Genomic DNA, 22,004 nt, shown 5'->3' with positions numbered 1-22,004 from the left:
TACCTTGCCAGAAAAACTAGACATCAGGAAACACGGCAAAGAAACCACAGCAAGCACCTATCTGGTTCAAGTCACCATTTACTCTGAACAATCTCAGTGTTGGAAACCGGGTCCCGATACCTCAAGGCACACTCCATGGGAATGAGCTCCACACATGCTTGTCATATGCCAGCCCTTAAGATTCCTCACAGCACGTCTCTGAATCATTTGCAAAGTACTTCTGGACTTCACTGCAATATTGTACCTGTACCTAATATAGTCGGTTCTGCCAAAACATGTGTTTTTACAACATGGATTGGCTATACTGTGATTGAAGAATTTAGATGGCTAACTTTCCTTACCTGTATTAGCTGGAATGCAATCTGGTCCCATTGGTTTAAAATTGTGCTGTATTACATGATTAACTTATAACGTGGGAACGGAACTATCGCGTTATATTGGAACAGGCTCTCATTATAATGCGGCAACAAGGAGACTGTACACTCAGGCAGGACATGCACCTAGATCAAGGAGTAGAAATAGATTGAGAGTGAGTTTATTTTATTCATTTGTGGGATGTGAGACCCATTAGCTGGCCAACAATTAACGCCTGTTCTTAGCTGACCTGGAGAAGGTGGTGGTGAGCTGCCTTCATGAACCACTGCAGTCCATTTACTGTGAGTTGACTGACAATGCCCCCAGGGAGGGAATTCCAGGATTTTGACCCACAAACAGTGAAAGATATGGAGAGGAGATGGTGGCACTTGCTTGATGTAGTGGAGAAGGTCTTCCTATATCACTAGGCATTCGTTATGGATGGCTGAGATGGAGACTGTTTAATCTGTGTCACAACCCTGAACCATGCTGGCATGGTCTGGAAGCTCCTGGTCCTGGGAAAAGAGCATGTTCAGGCCTCTGCACCAATCATCCAGCAGACACCTGCCTGCACAGGCTGATTTCCCCAAGTCTGCCATTTCTTGGGGCAATGTCACGAACCGTACATAGCAGCTTTGGACTGATAGAGCTTGTTCAGGTCATGACAGGCTTTTAATAATGGTGCAGCCACAACGGATATTAGGGAATTCCAGGTGTCCACTGAGTAGTGAGTTGCTGTGGGAAGAGCGCTTGTTAACGTGGAGTCGGAATCAGATATGAGAAGTATCCTAGGATACGATAGGTGATTAATGAAACAAGTTTGTTAAGATACTGTGAGAGAAATCGTTGGCCCCATATCGATAACTCCAACTAAAAAAACTGACCGGAATTTAAATTTACATAAAAGGAAGAAAAGATTTAGCTCATGATGTCTTTCTCGCAATTTACTTCCCAACTTGCTTTTTGCCATCAGTAAATTTAGCAACAATACACTTGGCCCCTTTATTAAGTCATTCATGTAGATTGAGAATCATTGATGTCCTTGAACAGATCACTGCAGCATTCCCCTGGTCAACCTAAAAACCTCTACTCTGTTTCCTGTTTGCTAACCAATGCTCTACCCATGAGAGGTTTGCGAGGTACATCACAAGCTTCTATTTTGTGTAAGTGAGGATACTGCCTCATACCTTGACATGAAAAAAACCCCGCAAGGTTTCAAGGACTTTGTTACAATAACTAACATCAGGCTGGGAATTACTTTTTTAATATATTCATTCACAGGTTGTGGGTACCAGTGGCAGGACCAGCATTTTTTGCCCATGACACAGACATTCTCAAGTTCCTCCTTTAGTGCAAGCCAATTGATGTGCTGACGTACTGGGTTTCTGGTTTTGGAAGCTGAAGCTACTTATGAATCTTGGAAGTCTATATGCTGATAAGAAAAATCTACCATGGATTGCCTGCAAAGGCATGAAGGAGGGCATCCAGGATTTTGACCCAGCGACAGTGAAGGACTGGTGCTAAGTTTCTAAGTCAGGATGGTGAGTGACTTGGAGTGGACCTTGCAAATGGTGGTGTTCCCATGTCTCTTCTGTCTTAGTCCTTCTAGCTGCTAGTGGTCGTGGGTTTAGAAGGTGCTGTCTGAAAAACCATAATGAATTCCCGCAGTGTGTCTTCTTGTAGATAACACACATTGCCGCTATCGAACTTTGGTGGTGAAATGACAGAATATTTATGGATGTGGTGCAAATCAGGCAGATACTTTGTCCTGGGTAACATCAAAGGAGCATCACTAATTCAGGCAAGTGGGGAGTATTCTATAGAACTCCTGACTTGTGTTTTGTACATGGTGGGCAGGATTTGGAGATTCAGGAGGTGAGTCACTTGTTATAGAATTGCTAGCCTCTGGCCTGTTCATGTCACCATTGTATTTATATGACTAGTCCAGTTCAGCTGCTAGTCAGTAGTACTTCTTGGATATGGGGAGATTAAGTGATAGTGCTGTCATTGACTGTCAATGGGTGATGGTTAGATTATCTTTTATTGGAGATTGCACTTGAGTGGTGCAAAAGCTATTTGCACTTGTCAGCCCAAGCCTGAATATTGTCCAGGTCTTGCTGCATTTGGACATGGATTGCCTCAGTATCAGAGGAATCATGAATGACACTGCACACTGTGCAATTATTAGTGGATGCCTCCACTTCTGATAATCTGATGGACAAGAGTAATTGATGAAACAGTTGAAGATGGTTGCTATATTGTAAATGTGTTAGGATAAAGAAAATAAATAAGCAGCAATGATCAACTGCACAAGAGTTTAGAAGTCAGGAGAGGACAATGCACAATTATGATAGGCCCCATTGTCAAAGAGTTTGCCTACACTGTACCTGTTCAAGCAACGAGGCTGCTTTAAGGAACATTATAAATACAGTCCAGAGTGGCTCCTTTATCAACCTTCCCTATATATATCTTTGGCTTACACTTCATGCCTCCAAGAGTGTATGGAATCAAATCAATCCCACGTTGAAGGAGCAGATTGCCATGTCATAGTAGCATGACAATGATTTATATGGGAATTGTTGGTAAAGCTTTGTTTCACTCATAAATTTAAACAGTTCAACGGGTCCTTTATTGCAGCCAGGCCATTGACGGTACTGCACCAGCAGGAAACGATAGCTTCTCCGTAGATGTAAGTGACAGTCAAATGAGACTTGATTTGATTATTACCTTTGCACCTGAGACAAAACGTCATTGGTCAAAGTCTGCCAGGAAAGAGTTCAGATTGAGTCAGGGAATTGAAAGGTTATAGGCCCTCACATCAATTATTTAAGAAGTTGTAATACTTTTTTTTTCAAAGTTCTCTGGACAGTTAGCTAATCACAATTGAACGTAGCTAAGAAATGGAAAGGAAGCAATGTTGAGGAGAAACATTTAATGCACTCTGTGTCGTATTAAGTAATATGATCGCATGTCCAATTATTATCTTCCACAGCTTTTTTTTTGGAGAAATGTACGCTTTATCAGATGATTTGATGCATACATGTACCTTACGTCAAGTTGCAACTGGGAAGAAAATTCATGTTTCAACTTTGTCGGTGCTATTTTCAATGTGCACAATTGATGATATAACATTTTTTCTCCCCAGATATAATTAAGGAGGTGGAAATGAAATGGGGTGGGATTGAACAAGCTCTAAGATTATTCCATCTTTGGGGCAAATTGTGCTTAAAAAGGATACCGATCAACACACAGTAATTAATGCATTCAGAGTCTACTGAAGTGCTACTTTGGTTCCCCTACCGAGTTTGCAAATTCAATGGAGGCAAAGAGCAACATACAAAGTACTGAACTGCTCAGCAGGTTATATGCCATCTGACACAATGCTGAACATAAATGATTGCTCAGATCTAACTAATGTTCACTCACCTGGTGGTCCTGGGGGCCCTGGAGGTCCTGGCTGGCCAGGTGGACCCGGTGGCCCAGGTGCTGCCAACACTGCTGTTCCCGGTATGCCAGGGATACCTGGGATTCCTGGAGGGCCTTGGGGTCCTGGTGGACCTGGAGGGCCCTGAGGACCTTGCGGACCTGGGGGACCCATTTTTTTGCCTGTGAGGTAAGTCAAACAGAGAACGACATCAAAAACCAAATCTCGGAAGTGGGTGACTAGCAAGCAAACCTTAAGTTACATGGTTGAATTATGAAAACATCAATAGCATCATGATTCTCTTAAAAATGATATGGCAGTTGCCAAAGGGCTCAATGGTACTTCAGAGAAATACTGAGAAGCTATGGATCCGATTGAATGATGGAGCCAGATTGAGGGACTGAATAGCCTAGTCCTGTTCCTATGTCTTACAGTCTTCCAGCAGTTTTACAATTACATTTATGGTAAGGATTCCTTTCAAGATTTGATAAGTTGATTGAAGGTGATTTACAGTTTGTCGTTGACTTCAGGAAGAGGTGACATTCAACAAACCGTAACCAAAAAGGAACAAATCTTTTGCATCATTAACCCCATTCCCCCCCCACCCATCCACATTGTCCAGGTGTGAACATCTTTTTGATGTTGACATTTTAGATTGCTGAAGAATTCCAAAATGCTTATTCTTGAACCAATGAGATTTCCCAAGAACACAGAACTTAAAGTGACAGGCATCACAAACCATGTTCCCAGTTGTAAGACATCTTAAACTTACAGCTGTGAATGAATAGTCGCCTCCCACCACCATAGGGCATGTCATAGATGAAAGCTTTAATAAAATAATCATGGACAAAATAAACATTAATGGGATTTGAGAACAGATGATGGTTTGTTCTCACAGAGAAATAAGGTGAACTTAAGGTGAGATGAGTGACTTAAATTCAACTAATGAGGAGCAACTGAAAGTTTTTGATCCAAAATAGCTATACAAATTTAACAGATTTCAGCACTGTAATTTATATTTGTGATCAAAGCATCTCTATGTTCTACAATCAAGCAAACATTTGAGTTACTTCATTTGTGATCCACTGTCCAGTCATATCTTTTCAACTGTCTATTAACTTTCTGCCTCCTGTGGCCTGACCTAGGAGGTTTCTAGGCGTTCACTCACTTACTGATATTTCGTTGATTGATTCTGGAGCTCATTTCAGTCTGTGGCATCAATGAGAGTATATTACTGCTTTGTGTTAGGTATTCCCTGGGATTTTGGGCTATTCTGCTGATGACTTTGAATGTTCCTGCCATCAATCAGATGACCCAGCTGTTTAACCGAGCGAGGATTTCACTGCTGTTGTCACCATATTGTGAAGTCATCCCGAGGTTATGGAGAGAGGTCAGTCTCTCATCATACACCACCCTTATTAACTATTTACACTCAATAAGTGGGTAGGAGTGACCATTCTTCGAAGCCTGTAGCTTCAGACCTACTTCCAAGTGTGTCTTAGTAGGTATCATCAATGATATATGCTTTTTATTGGCAGAATGAAACTTACCCATTATCCTAGAGTGACCCCATCTTTTCAGTATCTTGGAATATGTTTCAAAAATTAAATTAGCTGGAGAAACTCATCAGGTCTGATGGCGCATGTAGGCAGAACGCAGACTTAATGTTTCGAGTCCAGTGACCCTTCTTCAGAACTGACTAGCTGGGAATAGATTGGGATATATGCTGAAGATGAGATGGCAGGGGAGAAGGAATTAATCATAGGTGGAGATGGAGCTAGAGAAAAACACCTGGGCAGACAAAAGAAAAGATGCTGCTGAGTCTGGGAGAAGGAAGAGCTGCTAATGGGGATGATGGGCAGTGAGGCTGGATTGGCTGTGGTAGCAGCCCATGTGATGTCAAGGCCTGGTTTGTGTGGGGATGGGGAGGGTGAAAGGAGGTGGGAGAAGGTGCTCAAGCCCTAAAATTATTTAACTGAAGGGTGCAGGGTGCCCAGGTGTAAAATGCACTGCAGGAAGCAAGAGTCAGAGATGTTGGCCAGGAAACATGGCAGGTGCTTTGAAGTTTCCTGAAGAAGGGCTTATGCCCGAAACATTGAATCTCCTGTTCCTAGGATGCTGCCTGACCTACTATGCTTTTCCAGCAACACATTTTCAGCTCTGATCTCCAGCATCTGCAGTCCTCACTTTTTCCTCGAGGTGCTTTGAAGTGGCAGGCAACCAGAGGCTCAGCATCATTTTTACGGACGGAATAGGTATTCCATAAATTGGTCACCCAGACTGCATTTTATCTACATTTTGAGCAGTGAATACAGTAGACAGTAAGCCTGGAGCCTTGGATAGTGAGGATGAAGGAAGTAATGATTGCATGGGAAGATGCAGGAGGGTATGGGGAAATGTTGGGAGTGGAGGTGGAGTGAAGCAAGGTTTCCCAGAGGAAACAGTTTTTGTGAAAAGCAGACAAGGGAGTGTGTGTCCGGTGGTGGCATTCCACTGGAAGGGGATGTATTTGGAAGGAGTGGAAATGGCAGCTTATGAACACTTGGATGCGGATGCTGTTGGGGTGGTAGCTGAGGACCAGGGACTTTAGTGGTGCTATGGAAAAGAAAAGGGGTAAGGTCAGTAGTGTAGGAAATCAGTGGGACGTAGCTGAGGGCCATGTAAAATATGGCGCTTGAGGGAAAACATGGATATTTGTGAGGCCTTGCTGTTGAAGGTGGTACCATCACAACAGATGAGATGGGGACGGAAAAATTCGGAGAATGGGAAGGAGCCCTTACAGGAAGCAGAGTGTGAGGATATACAGTCAAGGTAACTGTGGGAATAGGTTGGTTTGTTAAGCCTATCCATGGAAATGGGATGTCAATGAAGGGAAGGGAGGAGTCAAAGATGGACCAGGTGAAGGTGAGGGCAGAGTGGAAATTGGAAGTAAAATTAACGTGTATTTTCCAATTCTGGATGAGAGAGTGAAGCAGCATTGATGATGTACGGATGAAAGAGATGTGGATGGTGGCTGGAGGAGGTCTGGAACAATGAATGCATCTTTGACAGCTTTGTTTCCATTCCAGGGGACAGGCTGGCCACAGGTGCTGGCTGACCTGCTGAGAGTTTCCAGCGTTCAGGTTGTATTTCTGATTTTCAGCATCAATAGCCTTTTGCTTTTATCCGCCATTCAATCCATTTAGTTCACTGAATGACTTATTTGATCTCAGGCACACCTAGAGCACAGGCCTTGCAGTCAGCTTTAAGGATCCCGTGCTCAAGGAGCAGGTTTGGAAAGCATCAGGATTCTCACTTCTCATCAGCAAACTTCACCGGCAAGTGTGTGCATTGATGCCGGGCTAGGACAGAAGTCAATTTGGGTTATAATGCTGCATGATTACACTTATACTCTCATTGCCTCAGCTTGCACACTCAGTCAAACAATTTGTACAAGAGATATGCTCTGGCAAACTGGTATCCATGGAACCAGGCCAGAGTATGAGTCAGTAATCTAGGGAGTGGAAAGAAAAGATTTGTAAAAGAAACTGCTCCCAAAAAGATTGCAGAGCAGTGAAAGGCTGTAGCAAACTCATCCTTCTGTCTGAATTACAATGGGGTCAGAGGACATTAAAATCTTTAGTGGAAAACAGCAGCACATAAAAATATCACTTTGCCAATGAAGGGCTCCAACCCATATCTTGACATGTTTACGCTAGAGCTCAAAAGTTCCTGCAGATGGTCATGCATGGACGTTTTTACAAGTTACCAAAATCAATGACTCAATCTCTCAATCCTTACATAAAGAGATTTCTGGCCGCTACCTTGTATCTTTCATTCTGGCCCCTAGTTATTGATCTATGAACTATCTGGATCAATCAGTCTCCATTGAACCAATCTCGCACTTGCAAAATCTGAAACACCACCATTGCATTCTCCAGAAAGTAATGCTTCAATTATTCCATGGCTGTCTTTATACTTATATTTCCTTGTCAAAGGCAATGCCCAGTAAATTAGCACCACATCTTTATAAAAGCGTCAATATCGTTCATCTCGTGCACAGCCCAATACCATGACCCCATTAGGGCTGGCAACATTCCAGAATTTGCAAATGAATCTCTTGGATAGAGCTGCGTGCACCCTGAAGTAAAATCATAGTAATATTAAAATGATTTTTTTTGTCAGTTTCTTTGATCTTTTTTCACTAAGAATTAAAATATTAAAAATTGGGGTAAAAGTAGTTGGTTGGCTCATAGCCAAGCATCAGGTTGGATAATAAATCTTTTTGATTTCTAATTGGCAATGCATCACAAGGATGGATGTGATCGCTAACTAACGACTGCAGTGTGGGGCCAAGTCCACAATGCAATTAACTACAGTTGGTAAAACTGTGGAAAACACTGCAGTTTTGGATAATGTATTATTTCTGCTAGAATCATAAAATACAAGCCTGAGAGATAACGCTTGGTCCATTGGAGTGTGGCAGCTTTTCGGAATATCTATCCAATTTGTCCTCTTCTCTTTCCCTACAGCTGATTACATATCAGCTGGGGACTGGGGGCATTCTAGCGAAGTTTGCTGATGATACGAAGTTAGGTGGACAGGCAGGTAGCACTGAGGAAGTGGGGAGGCTGCAGAAGGATCTAGACAGTTTGGGAGAGTGGTCCAAGAAATGGCTGATGGAATTCAATGTGAGCAAATGCGAGGTCTTGCACTTTGGAAAAAAGAATACAAGCATGGACTATTTTCTAAATGGTGAGAAAATTTATAAAGCCAAAGTACAAAGGGATCTGGGAGTGCTAGTCGAGGATTCTCTAAAGGTAAACATGCAGGTTGAGTCCGTGATTAAGAAAGCGAATGCAATGTTGTCACTTATCTCAAGAGGGTTGGAATATAAAAGCACCGTTGTGCTACCGAGACTTTATAAAGCTCTGGTTAGGCCCCATTTGGAGTACTGTGTCCATTTATGGTCCCCACACCTCAGGAAGGACATACTGGCACTGGAGCGTGTCTAGCGGAGATTCACACGGATGATCCCTGGAATGGTAGGTCTAACATATGAGGAACGGCTGAGGATCCTGGTATTGTATTCATTGGAGTTTAGAAGATTAAGGGGAGATCTAATAGAAACTTACAAGATAATACATGGCTTGAAAAGGGTGGACGCTAAGAAATTGTTAGGCGAGGAGACTAGGACCCGCGGACACAGCCTTAGAATTAGAGGGGGTAAATTCAGAACAGAAATGCGGAGATATTTCTTAAGCCAGAGAGTGGTGGGCCTATGGAATTCATTGCCGCAGAGTGCAGAGTGGAGGCCGGGACGTTAAATGTCTTCAAGGCAGAGATTGATAAATTCTTGATGTCACAAGGAATTAAAGGCTACGGGGAGAATGCGAGTAAGTGGAGTTGAAATGCCCATCAGCCATGATTGAATGGTGGAGTGGACTCAATGGGCCGAATGACCTTACTTCCACTCCTATGTCTTATGGTCTTTGGTCTTATTCCCTTCATGTCTCAATCTCATGAGAATTATCGTTGGACTGCTTCTCCCACCCTTTCGGTCCAAATCAGAACAACTTGCCACATAAAATAATATCTTCACATTCTTTTTATCAGTCCTTTTATGAAGTAAGTTAAATCTGTAACTTCTGATTGCTGAAACCTTCAGTCATTAAAAACTATGCCTCCATATTTGCTTTACTAAAACTGTTCCACACTTTAAACAAATTTATGAGAACTCTCCTTAACCCTCTCCACATTTATAGTGTATAACATGATAACATCGAGGATTACATTCATCAACTTGATTTTACAATCCCTCATATTCACTATAGCACAACAGGATATCTCAGCATTGTTTAATGTTAGTGGATATAATTTGGCCATTCTCATGAACAGGGGTGGGACAAGTGTGGTGTGGGTCAAAGACAGCAGAGTTTGAGTAATCATGAATCATTTGATGGTCATGCCAACTTTGATAATCATTCGGTCCACATTGTAAGAGAAATTGACTTTGTAAAGAAATAATCTTTTAATGTTACCTTTTCCTTTTCCTTTGTTTTTACCTAGAAGAGGGGAAAAAAACACAAGTCAGAAAACAAACCTTTGGTTACCAATCATCTTTCCTTTATTTAAAGGATTACTTATTTTCAAAAGTACTTTATTGGCTGCAAAATGCTTTGAGACATCCCTTAGTCATTAGGGAGCTACATTGCTTTTTTCTGTAGTTACAATAATGATGTATCTGTTTGGAACTTGGTGAAGGAGATAAGCCCATTGTACCTGTGCCAAAGATGTCAACCTGTTCTGATATTATTAAGAATACAGAAAATCCTAGCATACACCGAAAGAATCAACATCCGCAATGCTTATTAACATCTCCAAGTGTGGCCTCTGCAACTATTTTTAAATAAAATAGATCATTAGGCATGGATAAACATGGATATTGTGCACAGTTTTGGTCCCCTTATTTGAGGAAAAATGTAGTAGCATTGGAGACAGCTCAGGGGAGGTTCACTAGATTGATGCCAGAGATGAGGGGTTTGTCGTATGAACAGAGATTGACCAGCTTGAAGTCTATAGTCTCTGGAATTTAAAAGAATGAGGGGAGATCAAATTGAGGTATCCAAGGTGATAAAAAGTGTTGATAAAATAGATGTGCATCAGATGCTTCCTCTTGTGGGGCAATCTAGGATGAGAGTCATAGTCTTAGGATATGGGGTAGCATATTTAATAGAGTTGTCGAGTAACCATTTCTCCCAAAGTGTTGTGAATCTGTGGAATTCACCACCCCAAAGTGTGGTGGTTGCTGGGACATTGAGTAAATTTAGGGAGAGGATGGATGGATTTTTAATTGGCAATGGGTTGAAGAGTTATGGGGAGAAGGCAGGAAAATGGAGATGAGTAAAGATATCAGCCATGATCGAATAGCAGAGCAAATCCGATGAGCCAAATAGCCTAATTCTGCTTCTATACCTTATGAATCTTTGAAACTTAAAAGACATTCGCTCAGTAGCTGAGTGACACTTCAATCTGTCAAGCAAATGCAAACGTTTGGACAGCAGTATTTCAGGTAGTCAAGATATGGAGGTGCCAGTTTTGGACTGGGATGGACAAAATCTGAAATCCTATGCATTTGGAGCATAGCCCCTTTGTCAGGTGAAGAACTTGGTATTGTAAAAGTGGAACCAAATTATAGATGGTCCTGCTCCAGAAATAGCAGATGAAATCTTTACAACTACATTGATTACATTACAATATAAAGCAACTGAAGAAACTCTGAGAAACAAAGGAAATACCACAGATGCTGAGTATCAGAAAAATCTGCTTTTAATTCAAAGTCAATCTTCCTTTACAGGTAATAATCAAAATGACAGACCTAGCTAAGTCTGTGCAAGCCTGTTCAGAAGATTCCTGCAATGCTTAACATTAAAATAACTGAGGTGATTGAGAGAAAATAGCATTAAATAAAAGATGAGTTGAAATGATATTAATCTTCCCAATGCAACATAAGAGTATAAGATACTGGTACAGAATTAGGCCATTTGTCCCATCAAGTATTCTCTGCTATTTGATCATGGTTGATATGTTTCTCAACCCCATCCTCCTGCCTTCTCCACATACCCATTGATCCCCTTACTCATCAAGAACCTATCTATCTCTGACTTAAATACACTCAATGACTTAACAGCCTCCGCCGCCTTTTGAGGCAATGAGTTCCACAGATTCACCTACCCACTGGCTGAAGAAATTCCTCCTCACTGTTCATTCATTCTAACACTGTGCCCTCACCTCCCAGTTTCTTCTACTGATGGAAACATCTTCTCCATATTCACTCTATCCAGGCCTCTTAGTATTCTGAAAGTTTCAATGAGATGCCCCTCATCCCTCCATCAAGTAGAGACCCAGAGACCTCAACTGCTCACCATACGACAAGCCCTTCATCCCGGCATCATTCTTGTGAACCTCCTCTAGAACCTGATTAAGGCCAGCATATCCTTCCTTAGATAGCAGAGCCGTGAGCAGATCTGTGCACCACACCTCAGCAAGAATGCTTTGGCTAGAGTGAGTTCAATGCAAGTTTACACGGATGATATCTGCACTTCAGGTGTTAGGTTATGAGGAGTGATTGAACAAATTCGGTCTTTTGTCTCCAGAAGTTAGAAGGTTAGGGGTTGATCTAATCAAGGTTTTCAGGATATTAATAGGGAAAGGTACTAGATGGAGATTCTAGAACCAGTGGGGACAGTCCAAGAATTACGGTCAGGCTATTCAGAAGTGATGTTAGAAAGCACTTCCAAATACAAAGAGTGGTGGAGGTTTGGAATTCTCTTCCCCAAATTGTGGTTGACACTAATTCAATTGGTAAATTTAAATCTGAGGTAGAGACTCTTTTTTGTTAGGGTCAAGAGTGTAGTGCTGGAAAAGCAGGTCAGGCAGCATCTGAGGAGCAGGAGAGTCATCGTTTCAGGCAAAAGCCCTTCATCAGGATTTCCTTTTCGACTCTGATTGCCAGCATCTGCAGTCCTCACTTTCTCCTTGTATGTAAAATTAGGCTGCAATCAGATCCACCCTGATCTTATTGAATGATGGAGCAGGCTCGAGGGGCTGAATGGCCTACTCTTTTTCATATGCCCCTCACATTGTTCAGGGGTAATACGTCTTTGATATAACAAAATTAAAAACAAAAAGTACTAACGTTTTACCCATCTCTGAAGAATCTAATATAAAGGGCCACTATGTTCTTGTCAAATAATGACACATCTGTCAACGTTGTTTGGCAGAATCATTGGAATATGGAAAAGGTAGAAAGCCTTCTGACTCCAACACTGCCCATTCTGGCTGGTGAACCGATCAAGGTATAAAAGGGAAATCAAACAAAGAACTGTGGATGATGGAAACTGGAGAAATTGCTGGAGAAACTCAGCAGGTCTGGAAGCATCTCTGGAGAGAAGGCCATGTTAATACAGCTTTCCCTCCACAGATGCTGCCAAACCTACCGAGTCTCTCCAGCAATTCCTGTCTTTGATGCAGTATGCAGGGGGTTTTCCTCACAAATATTTGCTTGTATGGTGGTTACAAGAGGACTCATTCAAACCTCGGGACTCAAAAGTTTTTCAGCTAACACAATACTTGAGCGTAATGTGGTTGATTGGTGCTTTGTTTCTGTACTGGTGATGTATCCAACAAAATACCATCCGGTACTTCACTTAACAGTTGCTTCCACAGGCCAGATTATACTTTCCCTCACTTGGAGGTTGGAAGGCAGAGGGCAAATTTTATGTCTGGTTGTCTTGCCTGTGCCCACCTGTCACTGCCACATTACTGGCAGCAGGGATGGGCACTGGGCATAGTCTGCCTGCCAGTGTGCTATTTGAGGCCTTTAAATAAGAAATTAGTTCCTGCTTAAGGGGTTCATCCTCTCAACACTGGGATTTAGCGTGTGGCAAATACCGAGAATGACACGTTTCCCGGGTTGTAGGCAAAGCAGTTGGATTTCACCTTCAGAATCCCCATAAGACATCATTGGGGAGGTGGGGCGGGTGTTCCCACAAATATAACCCACCAATTGGTTTCCATCCATCCTTGGTCTTTCCTTCACCCACCTGGTCTGGTAGACCATCAGGTAGACTTCTGGCTCCTTGCTAGTTGGAACACAGCATAGTTTATGATGGAAGATGCTTCCATTGGTAGGACAGACTGGGACCAGAGGGCACAGCCTCAGAGTAAAGGGAATAACTTTTTGAATGAATTAAGGAGAAACTTCTTCAGCCAGAGAGCGGTGAATCTATGGAATTCATTGCCATAGAAGGCTGTGGAGGCCACGTCATTGAGTATATTTAAGACTAAGGAAGACAGGTTCTTGATTATTAAGGGGATTAAGAGTTGTGAGGAGAAAGCAGGAGAATGGGGTTGAGAAACTTATCAGCCATGATTGAATGGCAGAGCAGACTCGATGGGCTGAATGGCCTAATTTCTGCTCCGATGTCTTATGGTCTTATAGTTTATCTGCTCAATCCACAAGTGCAGTACTTGCAGTGGGCATTGCTTCTGGTGGCACTGCCACCAGTGGAGAAGGGATTTCCTGTTCCTGAGGGGCAGGAATATTACCTCACCTTTCTTAATTAGTAACAAAGTCCATAGTGATTACTGTTAACTTGTAATGACAACCAAAAAGGTATTCTGCAAACATACTCGGCCTATAAGATGGCTGCTGCTACATGTGTGGAATCTCCCGTCAAATGGTGGGTGGTGCCGTGTTGCTGACAGGCCAGTTTAACGCCATGGATAGTCCAATTTGCATCATGTCTTTGACTATACCATAATATTTTTCTTTTCAGTTATCAGGCCAACTTGGACAACCAGTTGAAAAGGCTTTATGTTTAAGGTTCCTCCACAGCATGGTGAGCTTGGTAATAGGTGTGAAACTCTTGGTCCTTTGGTCAGAACTTTGAGCCCCACAATGCGTGATATGTCTTTTTTCTTCAATAAACTCCAATAATAAGAACTGGGTCTCTACGATTGATAATCACCCAAGCTACTCAGTCACCATGGGCCAATTAACCTGTCATGGAATGCACTCACTGAATAGATACCTGAAAAACAGTATTGTTCTTCTATAAGATGACAAGTGTAGCAGGTACATGGGAGCACCATGGCCTACAAGATGCCTTTCAAGTCAAAAACCGCCCGGACAGAGAACTATATCACTGTTCCTTCATTATCATTGGGTCAAAATTCTGAAACAACTTTCTAAAAGCACGGTGCATGCCTCTACATGCCAAAGACGATTGAAGAAAGCAGCTCATTGCCCCTTCTCAAAGGCAGTTAGGGCAGGGCAATAAATTAGCACAGCTAGCAACGGCCGCATCCCATGAACAAATAATTGTCGTTTCCTTCCTTCAATCAGCCCTCCAATAAATGCTCAGTCAAACTTTGAATACTGAAGAAAGATATTTTAGCATTGTTACAGTTGCAAACTTTTTATTCCCTCAGTAAGTATTTTACTGTAATGGACTCAGTTATATGACAGCAGCTTACAAAAGAAACGTCCTCACTCCCATGTAAAAACAGAGATGCATTTAATAACATCTCATATGATAGGCAGTGACAAGCTTTGACAATGCCACTGCATCTGCACATGGGAAGGAAATGCTGTCGCTAGTATTGAGGAACAAATAAACAATGTCACTGGGGCATCTGTCATTCTACTTGGGGTTGGGGTGTGAGGGTTGACAAAGCTGTAGCATGAATAAAAACTAGTACCTACGGGAGACCTAGAGACTGAAAAGTGAATTAAACAAATTGGCCCCTTCCTTCCCTCCAACCTCACCATGGGGCAGAAGGACCAATTGCAAGGTTTTTAACAGCCACTAAACCACAATGCAATAACTCAAGCAAAAAAAAAATGAGGATCGAGTCTTGCACCATCCTGGCTCCTGTGGCAAAGCATACATCAGGTAATGCAATTACTTGCTGAGCTATCAAATGAGTTGAAGCCTGTTCTTTTATTCCTTCTGCAGTCTAAATTGATATTTATGTAACTTTTAGTAAAATGTGAAAACAGGCATTTTTCCACCCCTGTTGGCAACATCTACAATGCAAATGTTCACTCTGGCCACTCCTCAGCTTTTACTTTGAGAGGCACATGCAACTACTTGTAGTTGAACGGTTTCTCAGTTCAACATGTGCACAGCAAGGGCTGTATGCCCCTGGGTTCTGTGCTTTTGGATGAACTGTGATTCCATCAATCCTCCCAGAGCAAGGCAAAAGATCCATTTGTGATAGTTTGAAGAAAGCACAAGAAGTTTGTTCAGGCACATTGAAGTTGATTGAGGGCTAATAATTAGCCAAACAAAAGGGCCAACTGGCTCAAGGTGCTTGTGCTAAAAGAGCTCTCCCACTCCCGAGAACTGTTCCCACAGCCCTGCCACTGTTTGTATCTTCCTAAGTTCTCTTTTGGAAATTATTTTGAATGTGCTCCCCTTTCAGGTACTGCATTCTACATCACAGCAACTCACTGCATGAGAAAACAAAATCCCAACCTTCAGAGTTTCACAAGGTGGGGCTTTGGGACTCCAAGTGGAGTCACGAGCTGAAGGTTTGGGGTTGTGAGCTGCCCTTCTCCTTCTAGGTTGGAAAGGTCAGGAGTTTTCAAAACGTTATCTAAGGAGTTTTGGGAATTTTTTTCGTGCATGTCTTAGTTGGTACACACAGCTGCTCCTGAGGACAAACTGAATGTTTGTGGCTATGGTCAAATCAAGCAAGCGATTTGTTCTGGATGGTGTCAAATTCTTTAGTGTTGTTGCAGCTGCACACATCCAGGCAAGTGAGGAGTATCCTTTCGCACTCCAACTTGTATTTTATTAATGATGGATAGGCATTGGTGAGTCAAGAAATTAGATATTCATTACAAAATTGCTTGTCTCTGACCTGTTCTTGTTGTCACATTACTTCTATTGCTAACCCAACTTAATTTCTGATGAATTTTTATCATGAACTCTTTATTTCTTTATATGGGCTCTGTTCCTTGTGTAACTACTGTTAGGGGACCTATAAACCACTCGCGTAAGTAATTTCTGACCTTTACAATTTCAAATCTCTACCCAAATTGATTCTAATAGCTTGACCTTCCAAGTTAAGATCATTTCATTGTACTGAACTAATGCCATCCTTAATTAGGAGAGGTTACCTACTATCTTTTAATTTTCAGCAATTTTGCTATGTAAAATACCCTTAAACATTCAGGTCTAGCCGTAGTCAACTTTCCACTATGTCTCTGTTATAGGTCTAACATATTTATCTCTGTCTGTACTATCAGCTCATCGCACTATTACTAATTGTATGTCCATTCAGATATAAAGCTTTAAATTCTCACAGAGTAAAGAGATCAACAGCACAGAAAAGGGTCTTTCAGCCATTTATGTATTTCTGCCCTTATCTGTTAATTTACTTTTAAGTTTGTTTCTTCTGCCCTTTCCTGTTACACTCTGATAATTTCTGCCCTCCATTACTATTTTGTTTTCTTTTCTTTTACATTACGAAATCTCCCCTCACTTGATCTCTTATTATCACAATTTAGCTTAAAGATCTCTCAATTAGTTTAATGACTCACCAGAACAGGTGTTGGCAATCCCAACTATACAGTTGCCACCTTCCCCGGTACTCATCCCAGTGTCTCAGAAATTGAAACCCATTTTTCCCACATGAATCTTAGCAACATCCATTCATCACTCTAATCTTACCTACTACACCTATTTATTCGTGTCTCAGAATTCAGCAATGGCAATGTCATTGCATATCAAGGGAAGGTGGTTAAATTCTCTCTTGTTGGAGGTAGTGATTACCTGACACTTGTGGGGTAGAAATGTTGCTTGTCACTTCTCATTCCCAAAGCCTGAAGTAGTCCAGATCTTTCTGAATGCAAAGCACAGACTGCTTCAGTGTCTGCGATATCACAAATAGTATTGAACAATGTGAAATCATCAGCAAACATAACTCCTTCAGATCTTACAATGGGAGGAAATGCCACTGGCACTACAGCTGAAGGTGGTTGGTCCTAGGACACTACCCTGATGAACTCTGCAGCCAAGCCACTGGATTGAAAAAAAAAATGGTTTCCAACAAGAACAACCATATTCATTTATGCTAGACATGACACAAATCATGGGACTAACATTTGAAATTTCCTAGTCATTTGGCAACAAGCCCATGGCTAAGGCGATTGCGGTCATTATTTTCATTGGACCAGGTTATTCCACTTTAAATACTGCCAAGTCTTTGACTAACACTCCTTCATTTATTTTTATCTGAATGTCAAAACAGACAGAGGTGTTTATATGGCATTACTGACTGTAAATAGGCTGCTGTGTTTCTCACATCACTTCAAACATATTTCAGTGGTGGTAAATAATTTGAGAATATCCTGAGAGGTAAATAAACACAAACTTTCATGTCATGAATTTGAAATTGGGTAACTTTTCCAGGAAACTAAACGTATTTGAGTATCAAGAACAGCTACAGCATGCTTACCAGTTTACAGCACGGCGTTGAAGTTTTACTCTTGATTTTGTGCAAGAAATTACATCAGACAAAACCTACAGTTGAACTGAAACCAATTTTCCCCTTGCTCTTCTTCTTCCTCCTTCCCCTTAGGTCATTGCCTTATGCTGAGCAATTGTCCATAATTGCTCAATCGTGAATGATAAGCAGCTGCCCTTTCTTCTTATGCAAGTCCAGGCGACAAACATTGGCACGTTACTCAAGCTTATTACAGTTCTATCTTTCCTCAATGGTGATGATACATCCTTAAACTGAAGGATTAACTCTGTTTCTCTGTCAAATTCCCAGATGCTGTCAGACATGCAGACTATCTCCAGCACTCTGCTTTATTTCAGACTTCCAGCGTCAGTGATATTTTGCTTTTGATGCAACCATGGAATTAGCTGAAAGAGTATCTAGCGTATCTTCAGTTCATGTTCAAGTAAATGAGGTTTTCCTCAAGGCTTCACTGAGCAGTGTGCAGAAGAAGGAATAGTTTTCTATTACCTGTGAATTACTGACCCAGTGTTGACCTGACTCTGATTGACTACCTCAGTACAGCGTGGCGATTGAATCCTGGAAGTTTCTGAGGTGAACGTACGCTTCATCGCAGAATTGGGTACTTCATAGAAAGGCAGAGATCCAATGGAAAGAGAAAGTGAAGTCACAAGGAGACAAAATTGTGGTCAAAAAGTAGAGCTCCAATGAGACTTTTAAAAGCCAGGGAAGAAGGCAGGAAAAGATGCCGAGAGGATTAGTGTGGGTGAAGAGGACAGCGCCTGATATAACATAGAATGCAAATTAAGCCATGTTTGTTGGAATGGAGCATGGCCAACTTGGAAAGCCTGAGTGGAGGATATTAAGCAAGACTTTGGACAGATTTAAAAGGGGGGCATAAGGATCTAATTCTCAAAGGCCCTGGAAAAATAGGTTTTTGCAATTATTACAGGTAATGAGGATATAGGAGTGAAGATAGATGAGAAGATGGACAACAGTCAGTTTTAGATTATGAAAACACAACGTGAGGAGATTATAGAAGTCATCCAGTTAAAAGCTACTGGTGGCAAGAAGGGATGAGGGCATGGTTGAAGACAGGTAACAATGCAGAAATAATGGACTGGAGGACTACTAGAGAGGATGAAACAGAGCTTAGAACAGAGTAGCATCAGCAAGATGCTACAGCTCTGAGCTTCATAACAGCTGCAAAGATTCATGGAGTCAAAGCCAAAGGAAATATGATATTTAAGGAAGCAATAAAGAAGGGTTAGAATTTACCACGCATTTTAGCTTAATAATGTGTCAATGTTAAAGGGAGTTGCAGCATTCCTGGGTTATCTGAGGATAGACATGAAGCAGAATTGTATACCATGTCCATAATGTCACCTCTTGTGTAGTAGCCAATAAACTATTCTTCTTCAACATTTATGTTAGTTCATAACAGTGCTGCCAAAAGATAATAAATAACAAAGGGGAGTAGGGTTGTGGATGGAACACAGAAAGGCAACAAAATGCCTTTATAGATGGAAGGAGAAAGACCAATAAAAGAGTTCACTTGTCTACATCATGACAGATTAAAGTGACATTATGAAAAGAGCAATGTTGGGAGTAGGGGTTGTGGACAGCAGATATTCATTGAGCATGTAATAGAGAATTTTTAAATGTTCAGTTAAATATCCATGTAATGAAAGCCTTAGAGGGTTGTTATTGGCTGTTTGCAGAAGCATTCTGTGCCTTTCTTTTCTGTGCTTTGCAAAGCTCCCAAATTGCAGTGTTTAGTCTTTCAGTCGCCTGTCCAACTTAAATTTGTTCCCCCAGTGTGTTTGTTAAAAGACAGTCATGCAAACCAAAATAAAGCACCAGTACCCTGCCTTGTTGCTGAGAGTGCAGCCAAAGGTATTTATACAGTCTCACAGTAAATGGCTGGGTGAAAGTTTTCTCTTGCTGCATTTACTTACTTGTATCATTGGGGATCAGACAGGAAGTCAACTGTTATTTTAAAAATTCATTCACAAGATCTGGGAGTCACTGGCCAGGCTATTATTGCCCTGCAATGACCTGCCTTCTTGAACAGCTGAGTTCTGTTAGTGAAAGAGTTACAGGATTTTAACCCAGTGACAGTAAAGGAATGGCAGTACAGTTCTAAGTCAGGATGGTGTGAGGCTTGAATGGAAACTTATAGGGGGCTGCTGTTCACATATATCCAACATACTTGTTCTTCTTAGTGTACTGTGTGAATCACTGTGTTGTCTCATGCTAGCCTTACATGTGATGGATCTTCCTCCCTCAACATAATCTGTCTCTGTCGTATTTCATGCTCATTAAGGCAATAGGCATCAATGCTCGGAATTTTTTAATATTCTAAATTGTCCAGCTTCAGCACTGCAGAGTTTCAGATTAATGGTTGGATTTTTGCAAAGTTGAAAACTTTTGCTATAACTTCTGTGTCTTATACTCCAGCCAGTGTTCCAAATAAACCTGATGGACCATAAACTGGTGTATGATTTTTAACTTTGAAAATTCCACAAACTTCCAAAAATGGTGTGGGGGATTCAGATGCGTAAAACTGAAAACAAGAGTAAGACCATTTGGCTCCTCTAGTCTGTTCTACCATTAAAGAACACCATCATTGATTTGAATGTTGCTTCAACTCTATTTTCCTCTCCATTTCATTTAACGTTGGACTGCTTTGTTGATCAGAAATCCTGACAGTACTGTATATGTATCTACATTGCATGGAATCTAAGAGTTCAAGAAATCAGCTCACTATCAAAATCTCAAGCCCATTGAGGAACAGGAAATAGATGCTGGCCTTGTCTTATAAAGGAATAATAAGTACTTAACTTAGCCTTGAATATATTCAATGACCCAACCTCCGCTGTTCTCTAGTGAAGAGAATTCCTCAGACTAATGAACCTCAGGGAATAAAAAAAACTTCTCATCGCTTAAATGAGATACTCTTAATCTTTTAAGCCACATTCTCTAGTTTTAGACTCCCCAGGAACAGGAAACATTGTCTCAGTATCTTCACTGTCAAGTCCCGCTCTGGATCTTAAATTCTTCAAAACTTCAATGAGGTATAGAATCAACTCGCCCAATTTTTTTTTAGAGAAGCCCTTCATTGAAAAAATCAGAATGAGCTCTGAAATGCCTGAATGCATTCAAGGAGTTAGTTATTCTCTCAAAGGTCTCCTGGTGAAGGACTTTTGCCCGAAAAGTTGATTTTCCTTTTCCTTGGATGCTGCCTGACCTGCTGTACTTTTCCAGCACCACTCTAATCTGGACCCTAATCTCCAGCTTCTGCAGTACCCACTTCCGCCTCGATGGTGTACTTCTGCTCTGTTCTCCTCTGGTCTTAAGTAAGAAGACCACAACTGTACATAGCAGTTCAAAATGCAATCTAACAAAGGCTTTACATAGTTATACCAATACTTTCCTCTATTTATTTTCCTAATCACTTGCAGCACCTGCATGACAAACTTCTCATGATACATCCACTGGATACCCTGTTCTGCTATCTCTCTGCATTCAGATAACCTCCTGCTTTTCTATTCACCTTGTGTATGCGGTCAAATTCCCACATTGTATACCATCAACCATTCCTGTGTTCACTTGCATAAACTGTTTAAACCTAGGTGTGGATGTATTAGCAACACTTGACAACTAACTTTCTCCACTAGCTTGGTGTCATTAACAAATCTAGCAAGTATACATTCAGTTCCTTCACCCCCATCATTGATAAAGGCTGTAAATAGTTAAGGACCCAACACAGATCCTCATGTGAGTCAATTCATAACAACTCACCAATCCCAATTTGCATTGATATTTCCCACAGGCCAGCTTTGCCAGTGATGGACTTCACACAGGAGGATATCCCAAATTCAGCACTTGAACACAGACTGGATAAAGTGGGACTGTCTGAACACTGTTCTAAGAGTTCTAAACTACAGCGTGGGAGTCACAAGCCTATGTAATAAGCAAACAAGACTAATCTAAATGAAGGATGTTTAGCTTTAGGTTTAATTTTTACTTCTATATTTTATGTGCCAAGATGCTAATTGTATGTGGCTTTCAGTTTCATGTTAAATCTGTTCTTTGCATTTGCTGCTCTTGAGAAGTTGGTCTGCTGCCTTTTCGATTGCCTCAATCCACGTAGTGTGGCTATGGCCAAGTGCTGCTTGGAAGGAAGCTCCACAAATTTAACCCAGCA

At 41.4% G+C, this 22,004-nt stretch overlaps 1 protein-coding gene across 1 annotated transcript in view; it reads right to left on the bottom strand.

The window, feature by feature from the left end:
- The window catches only part of eda (ectodysplasin A), a 267,009-nt gene that overhangs the window by 34,140 nt on the left and 210,865 nt on the right, over window positions 1–22,004 (bottom strand). Inside the window, exons 3-4 of the mRNA XM_060832322.1 lie at window positions 9,799–9,822; window positions 3,781–3,960 (exon numbers count right to left, since the gene is read on the bottom strand). Of these exons, the coding sequence (XP_060688305.1) occupies window positions 3,781–3,960; window positions 9,799–9,822 (204 nt within the window). The remainder of the gene's footprint in view (window positions 1–3,780; window positions 3,961–9,798; window positions 9,823–22,004) is intronic.

The sequence above is a fragment of the Hemiscyllium ocellatum genome, chromosome 11, assembly GCF_020745735.1.
Source record: "Hemiscyllium ocellatum isolate sHemOce1 chromosome 11, sHemOce1.pat.X.cur, whole genome shotgun sequence".
NCBI lineage: Eukaryota > Metazoa > Chordata > Chondrichthyes > Orectolobiformes > Hemiscylliidae > Hemiscyllium > Hemiscyllium ocellatum.
This window is presented reverse-complemented; position numbering and strand designations above follow the sequence as displayed.